The 19,028-nt window shown below is 48.3% G+C and overlaps 1 protein-coding gene and 1 long non-coding RNA gene across 5 annotated transcripts in view; one reads left to right on the top strand and one right to left on the bottom strand.

Annotated features, from left to right (window-relative positions):
- LOC106010769 (uncharacterized) overlaps positions 1-19,028 on the top strand; it is a 148,742-nt gene that overhangs the window by 16,121 nt on the left and 113,593 nt on the right. For all 4 annotated transcript variants that reach the window (XR_002387434.2, XR_015444779.1, XR_015444780.1 and 1 more), the window contains exon 3: positions 13,361-13,388. This is a non-coding gene — a long non-coding RNA (uncharacterized LOC106010769). The remainder of the gene's footprint in view (positions 1-13,360; positions 13,389-19,028) is intronic.
- On the bottom strand, positions 15,360-18,429 carry Nkx2-5 (NK2 homeobox 5). Its single transcript, XM_004836368.3, has 2 exons — positions 17,963-18,429; positions 15,360-16,465 (listed from the first exon to the last, which is right to left on the bottom strand). The coding sequence occupies exons 1-2, from the start codon at positions 18,294-18,296 to the stop codon at positions 15,825-15,827; spliced, it is 975 nt and encodes a 324-aa protein (XP_004836425.1). The 5' UTR covers positions 18,297-18,429; the 3' UTR covers positions 15,360-15,824.

The raw sequence follows: 19,028 nt of genomic DNA, 5'->3' as shown, positions 1-19,028 counted from the left end.
ACTGGACATGGAGTGGTGACCAGTTGGGAAACTCACCTTCCCAGCTCATTCTGCCCACTCCTGCTGCTCTGGCATTCCATGACAGCACCACAGCACTGTGGAGAGTTCTACCCTCAGCTCTGCCTCCTTAGAGACTGGAGACAGTGACCTCTGGGGAACACAAACAAAAATGGACCATGGTTCAGACAAAGTAGACTCAAGGCAATGAGGAATAAACTAGACAAAGGCTGTCAGCCCTGATAACATAGTACTCACCACAGGAAGAGACAGTCACATGGTGGCTCAGAGGCAGGGTTGGTACCAGACTGACTACCTGGTTTCAAATCCCAGCTTTGCCATTTCTCACCTGTGGCCCTACTGAAAGTTACTTAATCTCTGAGTCTTCATCTCTCCACTTACAAAATGGGACATTGAAAATGGGCTATAAAGTTTTAGGATATTTCCTGAAACTAACTAGGGATATAAAAAAGGAATCTACAGTATAACCTGTATAAGTATTTACATGTCAAGGAGCAAGCCACTAAATACAGTGGCACCTTGGTTCATAAAGTTAACTTGTTCCATGATTCTGGAAAAAAGGCTACAGTCATGTTCATCACAGGATGCAGAGTTCGTAAACAAAATTTTGCCAAAACATTCATGAACTGAGGTAACACTGTATAAGATAAAAAATTCTTAGAAATACAAAAAATATTTGGCAAAATTTCTATTGCAATGTCATGAGAGGCTCTAATAAAACTTTCTTGGTTACTGTATAACAAAGTATACTGTATAACAAATATATATATATATAATTAGACCTGATTTGTCCATACTTGGTAGCATAGGTCAAAACTGCCTTCCTTTTATGGCTGAATAATATCCCATTGTAAGGGGTACTACATTTTGTTTATCCTCTCATCTACTGATAGACGCTTGGGTTGTTTCCACCACTTGGTTCTTGTGAATAATGCTGGTATTAGATGTACAGATGTACAAATATCAATTCTAGTTCCTGCTTGAACCCAGATGTACAAATATCAGTTCTAGTTTCTGCTTGCACTTCTTTTGGTCATATGCCCAGAAATGGAATTTAAAGATCATATGGTTATCCTATGTTTCGTTTTTTGAAGATTGCTGTTTTTCACAGCAACTGTACCATTTTATATTCCCTCCCGCAATGCATGAGTGTTTCAGTTTCTTTACATCCTGGATGCTACTTGCTTATTTGTTTTTTTGTTTTGTTTTGTTTTGTTTTTTTCAGTACTGGGGATCAAACTCAGGACCTTGCTCTTGGGAAGCAGGCGTGGTGCTACTGAGCTAAATCCCTGACCCTGTTGTTGTTATTTTTGATTAGCCATCCTAATGGGTGTGAAGTGGTATCTCATTGTGATCTTTATTTGGATTTCCCTGACTAGTGATATTAAGCATCTTTTCATGTGCTTGTTGGCCATTTATACATCTTCTTTAGAAAAATATCTATTCAAGCCCTTTGCCCATTTTTCAATCACGTTATTGTTGAGTTGTGGAAGTTCTTTATCTATTCCGTATATCAATTCCTTATCAGATATATTATCTGCAAATGTTTTCTCCCATTCTGTGTTGTCTTTCATTCTGCAGACAGTGTCCTTTAATGTACATATTTTTAATTTTGATGAGCATCTATTTTTTTTGTTTGTTTGTTTTTGTTCTGGTACCAGGGATAGAATTCAGGACCTTGCACTTGTGAGGCACGCGGTGGAACCACTGAGCTAAATCCCCGGCCTGAAGAGCATCTATTTTTGTTGTTGCTGCAGCAATTCTTTCTTCCCCTTACCCACTCTGTGTGCATTGCTGATGGTGTTCATTTTCTGTAGTACCCTGGTGGTGTTTTGGAACTTGTTAATACAAGAATGTGGGTCATTGTCAAAGGAGACCTTGCGTTAAAAATGCCTGACTTCCAAGAATGTGATGTTCCCAGCTAGCACAGCTCAGGACAAAATTGGTAATGTTTCTGGTAAAAAGATTAGGAACCTGCAAAGGAGCAAGTGTCTAGGTGTGGGAGCTAATTGCTTGTGAGGCCTCCCTGGCCCTGGCCCCTGTGGCTCAACCTGCACTTGACTCTGCACCGCAGGCCCCAGAGGCTGCTGGATGAAAGAGCAGAGAAGATCAATTCCAGAATCTTGATCTCAGCCTCAGCTTGGACAGCTGTATGAACCAGGCCCTTATTCCACAAGAGAAAGGTGGCCCCACCATCTGGATGGGGATGATTAGCTTCTCCTAAATGCAGTGCTTAAACCAGATTCCCTGGCTTTGAAGATGACTCCTGCAGGACCGATGAGTTAATTTCCTTGAGGGGAACTCTGTCAGGTTTAAAAGCCTCATTCTCCAGGTGGCTCTAGCCTCATCTATAAACACTGCTAAGGAGAGACTGGGTTTCAGCTTTTACAAGATGAAACTCCTTGCTTTTCACACTTCATGAACATGGGGAGGGTGGTGCAGGGAACAGATGTGTGATTGAGCTCTAGATGGCCCCAAGTAGTTTGAAGTTATTTTTAATTTTCTTTTGTGTACTTTATTTCGGTGGATGCAGTTGTGCTCTTCCAGTGTCATTCTTCCCATAAGAGTATGTCAAACTCTCAGCCTTGTGACTGCACCTTGTGTTAATTAGTCCATTTTCTGTTACTGCAACAAAATACCTGAGACTGGGTGACTTATGAGGAAGAGAGGTTTATTTAGCTCACAGTGTTGGAGGCTGAAAGTACAAAGAACATGATGCAGGCTCTGGTGAGATTCCCCCTGGCTGTATCACGTGGTGGCAGATGGTATCATATGGTGGCAGATGGCATCACCGTAGCAGGCATGTGAATGAGAGCAATCACATGGTGAGATGAGATGGCAAAGGGCAGCTGGGGTCCTGTGAGGACTATGTGAATCCCTTCTGTGGATCCCCAGTGACCTGAGAGCTTCCCTAGGCCTTTTAGTACCACCACACTGGGAGCTGAAATTCCAAGGCATGGACGTTTGGGGGACACACTCACACTGTATCCAAACCATAGGGCACCTCTAGATTATATCCATTCATGTGCTACCCATTTATTGAGCAACTGCCATATGCCAAGCAGTGGTGAACAAGCAAAAGCAGTAGAGTCTAGTAGGAAAAGGGGTGGTCCGAGGCAGCCTTCTTGAGTTTGTCCTGGCTCTCCTCCTTGTCTGTGTAAAGTGATGAAAATGACGAGTTTCTCTGTAGGGCTGTAGTGAGGATCCCATGTAGTGCTGTGAGTACCTCCTGACCTCCACATGGCTCAGTCAGTGTCAACTGAATCGGCACTTCTGTGTGCGTAATGTCTAGAAGGGAAGACAATAAACCAATGGACCAGAAAATGAGCAGTTACAGACTTCTACAAAGGATACAAGAATAGGGAAGTTGGAGGACTCCATTTAGACAAAGGCTCAGGAAGATCCTCTGTTGGAAAAAGAGGAAACTATTCACTTTCAAGAGGAGGGGACACAGGCCAAGTGCAAGGAAGGTGCTTCATGGGCAGAAGGAAGAGATCTACAGTGTGGCTGGGGAATGGCAACCAGAAGTAAGCAGAGATGGCAGGGTCTTGTTGCCCGGAGAAGGAACCCAGAATCCCCTACCAGCATCAGGGAGCCCCAGACGGACTTCTGTGGGAAGGTGCTGTGCCAGATTTCTGGTTTTCAAAAGCTCCCTCTGGCTGCTGGAGAGAGGAGACTGTAGGCAAGTGTACTCACTTTTCATTACCACAACTGGTGGCATGACACAACACAAACTTATCTTAACAGTGTTGGAAGCCAGAGTCCTGCAATCAGGGTACAGGTGGGGCGATGTTCCTTCTGGGGCTCAGGGAGACTCTGTCCTTACCTTTTCTGGTCTCCAGAGGCGACTACATTCTGCACTCCTGGCCGCTTTGCTCTAACCTTGGCTGCCATGATCACATCCTCTTCTCCAACTCTGACCCTCCTGCCTCGTCTAAGGGCCGTGGTGATCCACTGGGCCACTCAGACAGTCCAGGACACTCTTCCTATCTCAAGACCCTTAACCGAGTCATGGGTGTAAACACTTTTTCCAAACACTGTAACACATTCACGGGGTGTGTGTAGGACATTGACATGGACATCATTGTCTGTTACAAGGAGGAAGAGCAAAGGCAGAGTTGGGAGACATCTGGGTCATGCAGGTGAGAGATAATGGTAGCCTGGGTCGAAGGGTATACTCAAGAGAAAGTGGATGGTATTGGGAGGGACTTACTGGTTGCCCTGGCAAAGGAAAAAATCGCAGATGAAAAAGAGGTCTGGCCCTGACAGCTTTCATCTGGAAGTGACATGCTAATTTCACTTCCTATCCACAACTCACATGACCATGGTAACTTTCAGGTGAATGCAGGAGAGTTCTTCTTGGTGGTCTTAGGCCAACCCAGTTCTCCTTCTTTTCTCACTGGATTTCAAGAATAACTCTTAAGTGCTGGGAGCACAGCAAGCTGAAGTGAGTTCATGGGCCCATGCAGCCTGGACTTTCTTCCAGGGCTCTCTGCAAACAGAGCCTTCATCATTTTAGCTCAGAGTGTCCACATGGTCCCCACATTGTAAAAGCCAGGGTAAACTGCTTTCCAGGGTCTCTTGCTGTGGTCAAGTGACACACCTGCAGTTGGGACTCCATCTGCCCTGAGCAGCTGTGCTGAATCCTGAGGACAGGCGCTCAGAGAATCCTAGGCTCTGTGATCTCTTCTGCCTGTAACTTGGGGACCTGTCACTTGTGCATGGGTGTTGTCAGACAAGTTGGTAAACAGAGGACACTGAACCTACTTCACGGAGGGAGATGGAACCACGTCACATGCCACCTAGGAGGACACACAGCATGTTGCTAACTGCCCTACTGACTACCACATCTGCTATGGAGACACAGAGCTGAGAGCCACTGAAGGTGGCATTTGTACAGTGGCTTCTCATTCCACCTGAAGGAATATTTTAACTTCTTGCCGTGGCTTAATATCAGCTCAATATACCTGCCATAATGTGAAACAATGTCTCCCTTTCCACCCAGTGGCTCATGACCACCAGTTGTACTCTGTCCCCCTGTCTTTGGGTTGGCTGTTGTTTGACTGATGTTGGCTGGGCTTGGTCATCATCTTCCTTGGACCTGGGAACTGGCAGAGCCCTTCTTCCTACTGCAGTGGCAGAAGCCCAAGGGAGTAAATGGTACCACAAAGCTCAGAGAAAGTCTGCCTGCATCCTGGGCCTCAAGGAAAGTCCTGTGGGAAAACTCAAAGTTATGGGGCAAGGAAGTCTGTGTTTTGGTATGGGGTGTGGAAATCTATGAGTAATCAATCTGTCTATCCCAGGCCTACAAGACTCACCATTCTGGCTCATGATGTGTTCTCCACCCACTCACTAATCACCCCGAAGCTCACTAAGTTTTATCTGCATTCCCTGCTTCTTAAACATACTAAGGCTCTTCCCACCTCAGACCCTTTGTGCAAACTGCTCCTGCAGCCTTTAACCCCCTTCCTGAGATCTTCTCATGGCTCCATCCAAAAAATTCAGAAATTAACTCAAATGTCACATCTAATATGCTGCTAAATATCTACCTGGCTAAATGTTTAAAGCATCTTCCCCACACCTGGCATCTTCAGTACTGGCCATCTCCAATGATCTTTTATGCATTTATTATTGTCCACCCTTTATCCTGACCCGAAGCTGAGGTTCATGATGGCAGGCACCTTGCTCACTGTTGTGTCCCCTGTGCCTTGGGCAATGTCTAATATGCATGCATTGAACAAATTTCAGGGCCACCAGGGAGGAAATGAGGAGGAGAATTTGCAAAGTAACAAGTACCTGTAAATTGCAAACAGGCATGTATTTGAAATTCTTTTCCCAGTAGTGCATTTCTTTATCTTAAAATTCACAGTAGATAAATGCTTCTTTCACTTAGGCAGGATATATCTGTTACTCTGTGCTGTGAGGTGGGCTCTGTGTAGGGTGAGTGTGCAGACACTCTGTGCCCTGGCACTCATGAGTTAGCAGAGATTAGTAGAACAGGATTTACGAGTGCCATGTCTTCTGCTGGAGTCATTCATTCACTCTTCACTTACTCATCACACGTGAGCACCTGCTAGGTGCCATGCTCTAGTTCAGGGGTGGCGAACCTTTTAGAGCTTTCAATGATAACAGCCAGCTGTGGCATGCATACCATAGGTTTGCCTCCACTGCTCTAGATTAAGCACTGTAGGCACAGGGAGGACTCAGGCAGAACAATAATTACCCTATTTCTAAGTCAAAACAGTGAGAATGCTTTTGTGTATTTTCTTTGGAGAAATGGCTATTCTAGTCCTTCATCCATTTCAAAATTGAAACCTTGCATATTTCTTCAGATTTGTTTCATAGTTACAACTGCATAACTGTAGGGCATCATCCTGTGTTGTCACCTGAGGGTGCTTCAGACAAATACCTTGGCTGGATGGCTGCAGGGAAGATGGTCTCCTCGTGCCCAGTGGCAAGAACCTCTCCTAGGTACCTACCTAGACATGGGATTGCTATTTAAATGAGGCTTACTTTTGATAAGAGATCACTAATGAATAGTCTTATTTTATGGGGACTTTTTTTCCCTTCCAACACTTAAACCAAGTTATTTGGGTAGCAAATGCTTAGATAAAGAAAGAAAGTCCTGGGGGTCAATTATTTAGCTCAGTGGTGCTGTGCCTGCCTTGCAAGCATAAGGTCCAGAGTTTGATCCCTGGTACCAAAAGAAAAAAAAAAGAAAGAAGGTCCTTGTACAGTTTTTACTGTTGTTCTCTTGAAACTCAGCCACCTCTCCTTTACTTATAAATACTGTTTCATTTCTTTTCTTCTCTTTTTTTCCCCTCTGTTCTCCTCCTCTTCTTCTTTCTCTTCCTCCTCCTCACCATGTGAATGATGCCAAGGTCTGCCAACCAACTCTGGCAGTAACTAGATGTTCATTGTAGAAGACAGATGACAGAGGAATCACAGTTAATATTTTATATTCTATATATTTTGGAATCGATAGAGGACTGAGAAATAAATTTATGTATCTTTAGTCAACTGATTTTGGACAAAGATGCCAAAAAATACGAAGGAGAAACAACCTCTTCAACAAATGGTGGTGGGAAAACTAGATATTCACATTCAGAAGACTGAAATAATTCCTATCTCTCACCATGTACAAAAATCAAATCAAAATGGATCAAAGACCTTAATGTAAGACTAGAAACTCTGAAACTACTAGAGGAAAACACAGAGAACACTTTAAGATATTGTATAAGCAATGATTTCCTGGATAGGTCTCCAGGAAACAAAAATAAAAATTGACAAATGGGCATTATGTAAAGGTACAATTCCCAATGAGAAATGTAATTGTGTTGTATACCTAAAATGTACCAATAAAAGAATTTAACAAAAAAAATTGACAAATGGGATTACAACAAACTAAAATGCTTTAGCACATCAATGAGCAGAGTGAAGAAGCAGCCTACAGAATGAAGGAAATCATTGCCATCTATTCCTCTGACAAAGGATTAATATCCAGAATATATAAAGAACTCAAAATCTTAACATAAAAAAACAGGCAATCCAATTAAAAAATGATTAAATGACCTGAACAGACACTTCTCAAAAGAAGTACAAATGAGCAATAAATATATGAAAAAATGCTCATGTCTCTAGCCATCAGGGAACTACATATGCATATCAGAACTACAATGAGATTACGTCTCACCCTGGTTAGAATGGATATCTATTATTACAACAAAACTAAACATAACCAGGTATAGTGGTATACATGAGTAGTCCAAGCTGCTCAAGAAGCTGAGGCAGGAGGATTGCTTGAGCCCAGAGAGTTTCAGATCAACCTGGGAAACAGACCCTGTCTCAAACAAACAAATAAACAAACAAAAATAAAAGATACTGATGGAGATGTGGAGGAAAAGGAACTCTCATGCACCATTGGTGGGAACATAGCCACCATAGAAAACTGTACTAATGGATTATTAGGATAATTTTATTCCAGAAATTAAAAATAAAACTACTGGAAACATCCAGCTATTCCACTCCTGGGCATATATCTTAAGGAAATGAAGTCAGCATACAAAAGAGATATCTGCATGCCCATGTTTGTTTTGACACCATTCATAATAATCAAGGAGTGGGCCCGGGGATTTAGCTCAGTGGTTCTGCCGCTGGCCTCAAAAGCTCAAGGTCCTGAGTTTGATCCCTGGTACAAAAAAAAAAAAAAAAAAATCAAGGGGTAGAATCAGCCTAGATGTCTATCAGTGGATGAATGGATAAAGAAAATGTCACATACACACTCACACACACACACACACACACACACGCGCGCGCACACACACACAGACACACAGAGGAATATTATTCAGCCATACAGAAGAATGAAACTCATTTTCAGGAAAATGGATGGAACTGAAATGTAAGTGAAATAAACCAGACACAGAAAGATAAGTATCATATGTTTTCTCTTGTATGTGAAAACATGGAGGGGAAAAAGAAAGAAAAAAATCTGAAAATAGAGGAGGAGCTGGAAGAGCTGGGAAGGGGGTGGGATGGAGAGTAGAGGACAGAGGGCAGAAACAGGGAGTATGGCCATGATCAACATGTGATTTATGCATGTATGGAAATAGCACAGTGACTATCACTAACTTGTACAGTTAATAGGTGCTGATAATTATAATAAAAATTTGAATCATATGCATTGAAGGAATACAATACCAAAAATAATTTCTCTTTCAGTATAAATCTGACATCATGTGACTTGTCCTTTCCGTGTAATCCTGTGGCAGACCAGGGTTGAATTATTTGAAGCCTTCAGGAGTTCTCCTGGTGTAAGATTGGAGATTGCTGTTGGCCAGACCCATGCTGGCCTATTTCCTCTCCAGCTCTTCCCTGCCAGCCCCTGCCCACAGCATGCTGAACACCAGCCCAGGGGAGAGATCCAAGTTCTAGTTTTCACTTGGCCCTTACAGGCTCAGTGACTCAGACGGTCCACTTCACTTCACTCTCCTCTGTTTAAACAGCACCTGAATCCATCCTACAGAATTGCTGGGAGCCCCAAATTGCTGGAGCCCCACATGCCTCTAAGGGGCCCAGGGCACAGCAGGCTAAATAATAGTTTATAAAAAATGGCAATTAGATTATATAAAATAATCATAAATCATGCATTATAATTTATAAATACACAGTTTTTTAAAAAACGTAATTGAGGTCCTACTGGAAACAGTTTTCATCTTGCTCTCTTTCACTTTAAAATGTAACTTCAAAAATACATCTGTCAAGAATCTGTATAGTTCTGATTGTAGGCACTCCACTCTGTGTGTTTGGTCTGTCTTAAGTCATTTTCTCATCGCTGAGACCCAATATCTGATAGCCACAACCAAAGGAGGAAAGGTTTATTTTGGCTCATGGTTTGTAGGAGTTTCAGTCCATAGTCCGCAGATCCAAGGCAAAATGGCATGCTGGAAGGGCCTGGGCGGAGGAAAGCTGCTCACCAGGAAGCAGAGAGCGAAGGGAGGAGCTGGGGATCGAGATATGCCCTTCCAGGCCATGCCCCCAGTGACCCTCCTGTGAGTGCTCTTGGGGGACATCTAGACACAAATCATAACATGATCTGTTTATCTGCCCTGTGTCACACTGTGTTAATTACCATAGCTTTATGATCCTTGTTATTTAATAGAGAAATAACCCTCTACCTCATTTCCCTTATCTGTGAATGTCTTGGCTATTCCTAGGCCTCTCTACTTCCACGTGAATTTTCTAATCCTCATGTAAAGTTATAGAATACACATAGGCACTATTAACACACTTGGATTCCATGGAATCTATAAAATATTTAGGAATATTTTAAGCTATTAATTATTCATTTGCATATTGTAAAACTCATGTCTTCCCAAAATGTTTTTGAAGTGTTTATGCTAAGTAGTTAGGAAAGCTGGATAATGGAAAAGAAGTCGAAAGTCACCAGTGAGGACAAATATGGTGAGAATTGAGCATATTTGCCTGGAGATAGGGGGGCGGGGAGGAACTATTCTTTTTCATTTGTAAAAAGAAATCTAAGGTCATCAGCAAATCATGTTTCCTGTTGTTGGAAATGTACAAGGATTTATGAAGGGCCCCAGAAGAACAAGACTGAATGAAAACTGGTGTGACCATTGACAGTGAGAACTCTTTTCCAGGTAGCCGCCTGTGTAGGGAGGGACCTTCCCTATACCCAGGGGACTGGTGAGGAGTGGGAGAGCTAACCTGAGCTGGCTGAGATTTCTGCCAAGTCGGAGTTCAATATGGGTGGGAATAGTTGGGGGATTAGAGGGTGTATTTATTAAAAAAAAAAAAAAAGTCTGAGCCAGGGATTTAGCTCAGTGGCACTGATTCTGCCTCAAAAGCCCAAGGTCCTGAGTTCAATCCCCAGTACCAAAACAAAAAAGTTTGGCTAATTTCCTGCTGTGGGAACAGAGCACATGACAACATCTTTTAAAGTACTATTTCTTTGTCTATATTATGGAGCCCACAGTGAACGGCAGATTGGAAGGCTTTGATAATCACACAGAGTGTTGCACACTTTGAGCCCCCTTGGAGGCTGGCTCACTCCCACTTCCCATCCTGCAAGACTCCATAATGGAGTTGAAGATCTGGGCAACAAAAAGACTGTCTCTGAATAGTACCCAAATCCATCTCTTCTCTGAAGCAGCACTGGCAAGATTTGGGCTGCATAGGCCAAGGGACAGCTATGTCCTGTGGACTGAGACACATGGATCCCTGAGTCTCTCTCACAACTGGGCCCTTTCTACTTCCTCTCCCTCTGCCCTCCTCTCCCCAGTTCTCAAGGATACCTTGGCTAAGCTGTAGCCACAGCCTGGGTCACAGCAAACAAAGACACAATCCCTGAGATAAAAGAATGGGACCCGGAAATTTGACTCCAAGTTTCTCCCACACCCTCAAGGGCTAGAGCCCACTGGGTCCAGGGCCTCTGCAAGTTTCAGTTCTCTAACTTGCTAACTGATGAAGATCACCTGGTCACCAGCAGTTGTACAGGCTCTGGTCCCAAAGAGTCCAATTGGAAGGAGCTGGGCTCAAAGGGGGTTGGGGCTGTCCCAGCCTCAGGGCAGTTGGTGTCTTCAGGGAAGTTTGGGAAGTGCTGATCTGGATTCAAGCACTGCCCGCCTCCCCATTCTGAACTGGAGTGGCCTTAGTTGAGTGATGATTATTAACTCATCTGGATTTCAGCCTCCTCCTTGGAGAATGACAGGAGGAGGCACAACGTAATCCCTGAGATGTCAGGCAATAATTCGTACAGTTATCTCATGCAGCTGTGGGTTGGAGCAGGGTGTGGAGTTTGTGGTGGCTCTAGGTGACCTGCCTGTCAGATCTCCTCACTGCTTACCATGCCCTGGAGCAAACTGTCCTCTGAGAAGCAGCAGAGTGGGCAAAAAAGACACACTGCCAACCTGGGATCCTGCTGCCATGCCTCCCTGATGAGATTCCTCTCCTGTTCATAAAGAACAGTTCTTATCTTACAGGTTTGTATGTGCCCAGCACATAGAAACATTCCAAGAAGTGGGAGCTAATGTTACTGTACTCTTTGATCAATCAGCAAACATTTCCTGGTGCTTGCACTTTGCTAACCCTGAGTTGAGCACGGGATGGCATTGTATTCTTAGGCACTGGAGCTGGTTTGCCTGGGTTTGAAACCAAGCTCTGGCACTGACCAGCTGTGTGACCTTTAAGCACGTTACTCCTTCTCTCTGGGCTTAAGATGAATTCATCATCTGTTTCCTCTGCAGATCTCAGTTAAAGAGAATTAAATGGGTTCACTTGCAAAGGGCTCAGGAACTGGAAAAGTCTGTGAGTGATAAAGGAATAAAATCTAGCCAGGCTCAAGTGGCTCATACTTGTAATCCTAGCTATTTGGTAAACTGAGGCAGAAGGATCACAAAGTCAAGGCCAGTGTGGGCAATTTAGCTAGGCCCTGTTTCAAAATAAAAAATAAAAAGGGAGGGGATGTAGCTTAGTGGTAGAGTGCCCCTGGGTTCAATTCCAGGTTCAATTAACCCATCAATCCACGTCATAGGACTTTTTCTCCAGGAGCCTTGTCTGCCAGGGGAGTCAGCTCCAGAATGTTACCAGGAGGGAATAAGAGGCCCGGGGTGGCCCTGAGCAGTGAGGCTGGGCTCAGGGTGCATGGCTAAGAACCTCTGGCCCTGCTCCCGCTGATACTCAGGCTCCTGGGTCTGTGGCAGCTCCTGAGGGTTCTGGGCGTCCTGTTCAAAAGCAGGTATATACAGACCGATTCTGATCTGGCTGATCCTATGCCTGCGGGTTAGGAATGACCCAAGGAGATGAAGAGACGTCGGGGCTGGCGGGGGTCGGGGGCGGGGAGGAGGAGAACCGGTGCCCGGCTCCCAGACTGCGACCGCAGCAGCCGCCGTCCCCCACCCCGCCCCTCGCCTAGCGGTGTACAACAGCGGCGGTGGACTGAGGGAACCACTCCAACCCAGACTGGGAGCCTTTAAAAAATACAGATCACTATTTATCTCTGATTATTTTTAAACTGCGCGTGAGCTTGTTTGATTAAAAAGAGAAAAGAACTAGTGAAACTGAAACGTAGTCCTCTGGGGCCTCCCAGGCACCTCCCAGGCACGCTGAGCCCAAGCCTGCCGGCGTCGTTTATATTACAATTAAAAAACAAAACAAATCAATACCAATTTAATGGGGGGGGGCGTTGTTGGTTTAGGGTATTTCTGACCTTCTCCGCCCGAGCGCTTGGCTCCCAGACCCAACGCCCTCCGAGAAAGCTGAGGAGGAGCCTGAGCGGGAGCGGGCCGTGGTGGATGTCGCTAGCCATATCTGCGGTTTGTCCAGGACACAAGGCCTGACATTCTCACTCCGCTGGCGACAGCGTGGGGTCTGCTTCACCCTGGGGCACTGGAGAGTCAGCCCAAAGGGCTGGGGGGGTTCATAAACCCGCTCCCTGCCTGTGCGCTTCCCAGCTCCTTGCTCAGAGCTAGTAGGACCTTGACCACTGACAACTTCTTCACTCTCCCAGTTTGTAAAGGAAGGTGGATTAGATTAGAGAACTTCTGCAAAGCATGTTGTCCCGGATCCCAGCTTTTGCCAACCCCTCTCCAGAAGCCAGCCAGCTGTTGCTATCCTTTCCTGGGAGGGCGAGAAAGGCACAAGGAGACCCTGGGGTGACAGAGAGGGGAAGTATCAGCAAAGACTTGGGATACAGCTCAGTGGTAGAGTGATGCCTAGCTTGCCTCCTTGTGCAAGGTCCTAGATTGGATCCCCAGGACCGAAAAAAGGGTTGTGGGGGGGTTTACATTAGATAAAAGAAATTTTATTTCTAATGTTTTTGCAGACAACAGTAAGATGAAAGAAGCCCGCCGGTATGCAGAACCCAGAGGACCTCCTGCAAATTTACTGATTGATTTAAAGTGAGAGGGCTGGGGATTTAGCTCAGTGGTTCCACTGCCTGCAGTCATCCCACCTAAGAGCTGGTCTGGTGGTCCAGCGAAGCCTCAGTGTGCCCCTCCATGAGACGGAACTGTTGTGCCCACAACACTGAGGGTCACGCTGGCTGGAAGTGTGTATGGCCCGGCCACACAGCAGGCTCACAGCGACCAGAGTTGAGATGCTAGGTGGGGGGTGGGGGGCAGGCTGGGCTGAACTCATCCTGCCTGCCTGCCTGGCCTGGATCTTATGGCAGAGGAAATTCAGATCCAGGGCCTCCTAGCTAGGCTGCAGCTCAGCCCTTTCTGCTTCATCTGACAGCCCAATCCATAAGCCTTTATCCTGTTACACATCCCACTCAGCACCCAGTGAGGCTCCTAATCAGAGGGAGCACTTACTGATGTTTCCCCTTTTCCCAAGGGCGCTTGGGGTTGGACGGGGTGGTGCGGCAGTTACCTGAAGAGACGCCTGACCCACAGGCACCTGCGGGCGCTGCTTGGTTCCTAGTGCTGCAGTGGGTCAGCTCCTGGTGTGCCAGGCCTGGCTTAGCAACTCTTCCCTGGGCCACACAGAGCAGCACTTGGTCCCTAGACTCCACTGGTGATATTTTGCTCTAGGGAAATACCTCAATGTATCCCACCGCCAGCCCAGTGCTTTCCCAGCAAAATATCAAAAAACCCAAATTCCACTGGGAATAAAAAGCCTGGACTCCATCCCGCTTGGTTTCATCCCTTTTTTAAGAATAGCAAGAATAGTGGGTTAGTTCTTCTGGCTCTGGGGGCTGGAGATAGATGAGCTGAGCCTCAGAGGACTGGTGAGACCAGTGAGATGCTCTTGCTGTCTTCATTTTACAAGCCAAAACAAAACAAAACAAAAATATCAAGCTGGGGTGGGGACACAAACCTGTAATTTCAGCACTCTGGGAGACTGAAGCAGGGGGATTGACTTAGCAAGGTCCAATCTCACAATAAAAGGGAGCTGGGAAGGAGAGTTTAGGATTTAGCCCAATGCAAAGGCCAAGGTTTCTATCCCCAGTAGAGGGGTTTAGAGACAAGAGGTGGGCTGGGGTAGTGTAGGCCCTGAGTTCAATCCCTGGCACCAGAAAAAACAAACAACCCCCCCCCAAACAACAACAACCACCACCACCACCACCACCACCACAACAACAAGCAGAAGCATGCAGTTGGCAAGCTCCACAACTAGATTTTAGCTTAATTTTGTCAAGCCTGTTTTGTCATCTGTAAAAGTGGAACTGTAAAAGAGCAACTTCGGTGAGTTGAAACCTGGTTCTCTGTGGTGAAATTAGTGTCCTGGCGCAGGATCTTCCCTGACCAGGTGAACTGTTGTGGTCTGTCTACATCAGGAGGGGACCACTGTCTGCGGGATACCCTTTGGGGTTGGGCTCTGTGTCCAGCCTAGCTGGATGCTGTGGAGGCTCTGAATGGGACTCCAGGTACTTCTGCTAGGAGCATCCCTTCCCTTAGCAGCAGAATCAAGGGTGTATGACAAGGTCTGGCTCTTGGCTTTTCCATCTGTAAAACCCTGAGGCATTCTTTTAAGTGGGATGAATTACAGTGTTGCTCCAGTAGGATAGTGCCCAGTGCCTGCAACAGTGTGGGGAGTATATTAGGGCCCCAGGAGATGAGGCTGGCAGGTGCCCCCCCACTTGAAAGGAGAGAGAATCCCTGAGTTTTACTAGTACTGGCTATTTGCTGGTGGCAAGTCATTAAACCTCTCCAGTTCTCCGATGCTAAACTCTAAAATAGGATCTTTCCCAGAAAGTGCCAGACAAGGGACCCAGAACGGGTTGGTTTTTGTTATAAATATTATCGATTTGCCCAGTGAAAGAAGATGCCTGAGACAGATGGCCAGCCACCTTTGTGCTCAGCAATTTTTGACGTGCGGTAAGCAGAAAGAAGCAAGCGTGCAGGGTCAGCGCACTCACTTTAATGGGAGGAGGATTCTCATTTCTTACAGCAACAGGTAAAAACATAAATACGGATGGGTGGGCAGCGGCAAGGCAGCAAGAGCCGGGCGCCCGGCCCAGGCACGGGGAGGGCGGCCGGACCTTAGGCCCCCGTGCCCGGCTCTCGGTCCCAAATGGCTGGCGTTCAGTCCGTGAGAGGTGCCAGCCGGGCGGACGCTCGGGAAGAAACCCCAGGCGGCTACCGAGACGGTGGGCTTCGGGGTCACTCACCGCAGACTGGGTGGACATTCGCGCTCGGGGACAGAGGCTTACGGTGACAGAACACGTTCCGAGGCGTCCGCTGTAGTGAATGTGAAATTCGAGGGACGCAGGTCTCGGCGGGGGCCCTTCCTGCCTCCTGAGACTATGCGGGGTCGGTCAGGGGCGCCCCAGGCGGCTCCCTTCCCTACCAGGCTCGGATGCCGTGTAACGTGGACGCTCCCGAGTTACCCTGCGGAATCCCGGGGCTCTGCACAGCGTTCAAGTCCCCGACGCTGAAGTTCACGAAGTTGTTGGCGGCAGCCGAGGCCGCCTGAGCCGCAGGAGGCCCAGCCGGGTAGGCGGCGGCGCAGCTGTAGCCAGGGCTGCAGGCCGCGCCTCCGTAGCCGGGGTAGGCGGGATAGGCATTATAACCGTAGGCGTTGAGGCCCACGCCGTAGGCAGGTGCGTAGGGTGCCGAGTCCCCCAAGCACGGCTTGCCGTCGCGCACCAGCACCGGCACCGCGATCCTGCGGGCAGGCGGCGGCGGCGGCGGCGGGGGCAGCCCCACCAGCTCCAGAGTCTGGTCCTGCCGCTGCCGCTTGCACTTGTAGCGCCGGTTCTGGAACCAGATCTTGACCTGCGTGGACGTCAGCTTCAGCACGCTGGCCAGCTGGTCGCGCTCGGGAGCCGATAGGTACCGCTGTTGCTTGAAGCGCCGCTCGAGCTCGTAGACCTGCGCCTGCGAGAAGAGCACCCGCGGCTTCCTCCGCCGGCGCGCGCGGGGCCGCTCCGCGCTGTCCGCCTCTGGCTTCTCCAGCTCTACCGCCTTCTGCAGCGCGCACAGCTCTGAAGGGCAACAGAGGCAGAGAGACACGCTTAGTTAGAGCACCCGTTCCGCAGGGCGCCTGCCCGGCAATGCGCCCTCGGGGGCGCCGCCCTCTCCTTCCGGGAGCGCCCCGCTAGGCGTCGGCTCTCTCTGCCTCCGCCGAGGGCAGAGGGCTCTGCGGACACCCATTGCCGCTTTTCTGTCGATAATCAATACAGCCTGCTTGGAAGCCCAAGTACCAGGGACAGCCCGAGGCGCTAGAAAACAAAACAAGAGAAAGCTTTGCCCTCGGGCAGTTCGCGTCCTGATGAGTGAAACAGTGATTTAAGATTTCAAATTGCAAAGAATGTAAAACCGAGTGATGCTGTGAGGATGAATTATATTTGAGGAATTAATTGAAGGGATATCGAGGCCTCACGCTTGAGGTGGTCACCTTGCCTCAAAGTTAAGTAACCAAAGAAACAGAAGGCCAAGAGACGTTAGTTTGGTATTGGCAAGCTCAAACGTGGTGGGAGCGGTGTTTGCGTTATGCCCAAGCAGCTAGGGGTGGACAGGGGACCTCTGAACCTGACCTGTCCGCTTACTGGAGCCAGATTCGAGTTGGTAGCAATCGGTCCTAGTCGCCCAAAGATGTTCCCGAGCCTTCTCTCGGCTCTTAGACAAACCCACAAATCCTTTCCCGGCAGCCCTTGCCCGGTGACCCCAGCCTCTCTGGCCTTGCGAAGACACCACGCTGGCACAGGTCTCCCCAGCTCGCCCCTTTCTGAGCCCAGGCCGGGCTCCCTCCCCTCCCTGGGACGCCTGGCAATCGGGTGAGCGGAAGCCGCCACCTTTCTTAGCTCTCCAGTCCACTCCAGGGGCCTTCACCCTGGCCTTTTTTCTTTTTTAAACATTTCCCAGGACAGAACCACTCTGTCCTGGTCGTGTCCAAAACTTGTACTGGAAAATTAAGCTACACTGGATTCCTGAGGATCTGCAGTATCTCATTTTAGAATCAAGGCCCTTGCTTCCAAAGACTCCACTGTCCTGGCCCAAAGGAGGAAAGGCCCCAGAAATCCTGTCCCCGGTGGGCTACAGAATGTCCCGGACCTTCCTCCAATTGTGGGCACAAGCGTGTTTGGTGTCAGCACTTTAATTTCTGTTTGGCTGTTCTCCCTAGATCCAAAAATGACTCGTAAATCCAAAAGAGATTTTAAAACCCCTGTTACAGAGAGATTATCTATTTCTGTTCTGTCTACCAACAAATTGAAACTTCATAACAGATCTGAGAGCCGGCTGCAGCGGCCTGAGGCTTTGTTAGGCCAGGAAAAAAAAATGTTTGTTTTTTTTTGGTCTCTTGTTTCTGATCCTTTCAATCTTATATTTCCGCTAAACTTCCGAATGGATGCGGGCCCCCAGCTCTCCGTGCCCAGCCCTCAGCCGGGCGCGCGTCTCCTTCTGGGCCTGGTCTCTTCGCAGCCGGGGTTTGGGGATGAAAGTGTCCAGAGAGGGGAAACGGGCCGTTGTTTTCTCCTTACCATCCTTATCCGTTCTAGGGTCCTTAGCGTGGTCTGGGTCGCCGTAGGCCCGGGGATAGAAGGCGGGGGCGGCGGGGAAGGCAGGAGCGCACTTGGAGGGCGAAGGCGAGGGGCCCAGCTCGGCGCGCAGCTCCGGGAGGCCTGGCGCCGCCGCCTCGGGCGGCGCTGAGTAGGCCTCCGGCTTGAAGGCGGCCAGCATGCAGGAGGCGGGCGCCAGGGTGGCCTCCAGGCGCGCGGAGAGCTCCCCGGCGGCCAGGCTGCGCTGCTGCTGTTCCAGGTTCAAGATGTCTTTGACCGAGAACGGCGTGGGCGTGAGCGCAGGGCTGGGGAACATGGTGGCAGCGCCAGTGTCACAGAGCCAGGTGGGCGGCAGAGAGAGGCGCTGCCCGCGGCCCCCGGCAGCCTCCCTGCATAGTGCCAGCTGATGGCCCGCACACCCGCCTTCCTGCTCTGGATGTGGAGGGGCAGCAGGTAGGCCGAGCACAAGGGGCAGGAGAGGCGGGACCTGGTCGGAGGAGGGGGATTCAGTCTGCCATTGGGCCAGGGGCCTCGTTGACAGGAGCGACGAGCAGTTTTGTGTCACCTAATATAGTCATACAGCTAGGGGGAAAAAAAATCCTGCTCAGCGTTTTTAAAGGGACCGCGGCACATTTAAAAGCCTCCCCTTTTGCTCCTCTAGCCTGAGATGGCCCTAGCAAGACCCTTCACAGAGAAGGACCTGACATTGCCCTGAGCGGGGGCTCTGGGTCAGGTTGGGTGGGTCTGGGATTTGAAGAAAGGTTCCTTCCCATCCACAAGTGAATGGATGAGTAAAGGATGGGCAGGAGACTGGAGAAGGGGCTTATTTCCAGGGATCAGTAAGGCCTTTTTACATAGTCTTCTGGCTAGGAAAAGTCTGCATGAAGGAGAAGATTGTTCTGCAGGTGGTGGAAGGAGGGGGCGATTTTGGAAATTTGGGCATTTCCTTTGGTTTGACCTACAGGACCTATAGGGCCCCAGGATTCTCTCCTTCCCTAAGATCCCAATCCCTGGGGGCCTCCTGGCTGGGTCAAGCTAAGAAAAAAAT

This window comes from Heterocephalus glaber, unplaced genomic scaffold (assembly GCF_053883595.1).
Source record: "Heterocephalus glaber isolate CG9 unplaced genomic scaffold, H.glaber_assembly_v1.0 deba00001606, whole genome shotgun sequence".
NCBI classification, from domain to species: Eukaryota; Metazoa; Chordata; class Mammalia; order Rodentia; family Bathyergidae; genus Heterocephalus; species Heterocephalus glaber.
This window is presented reverse-complemented; position numbering and strand designations above follow the sequence as displayed.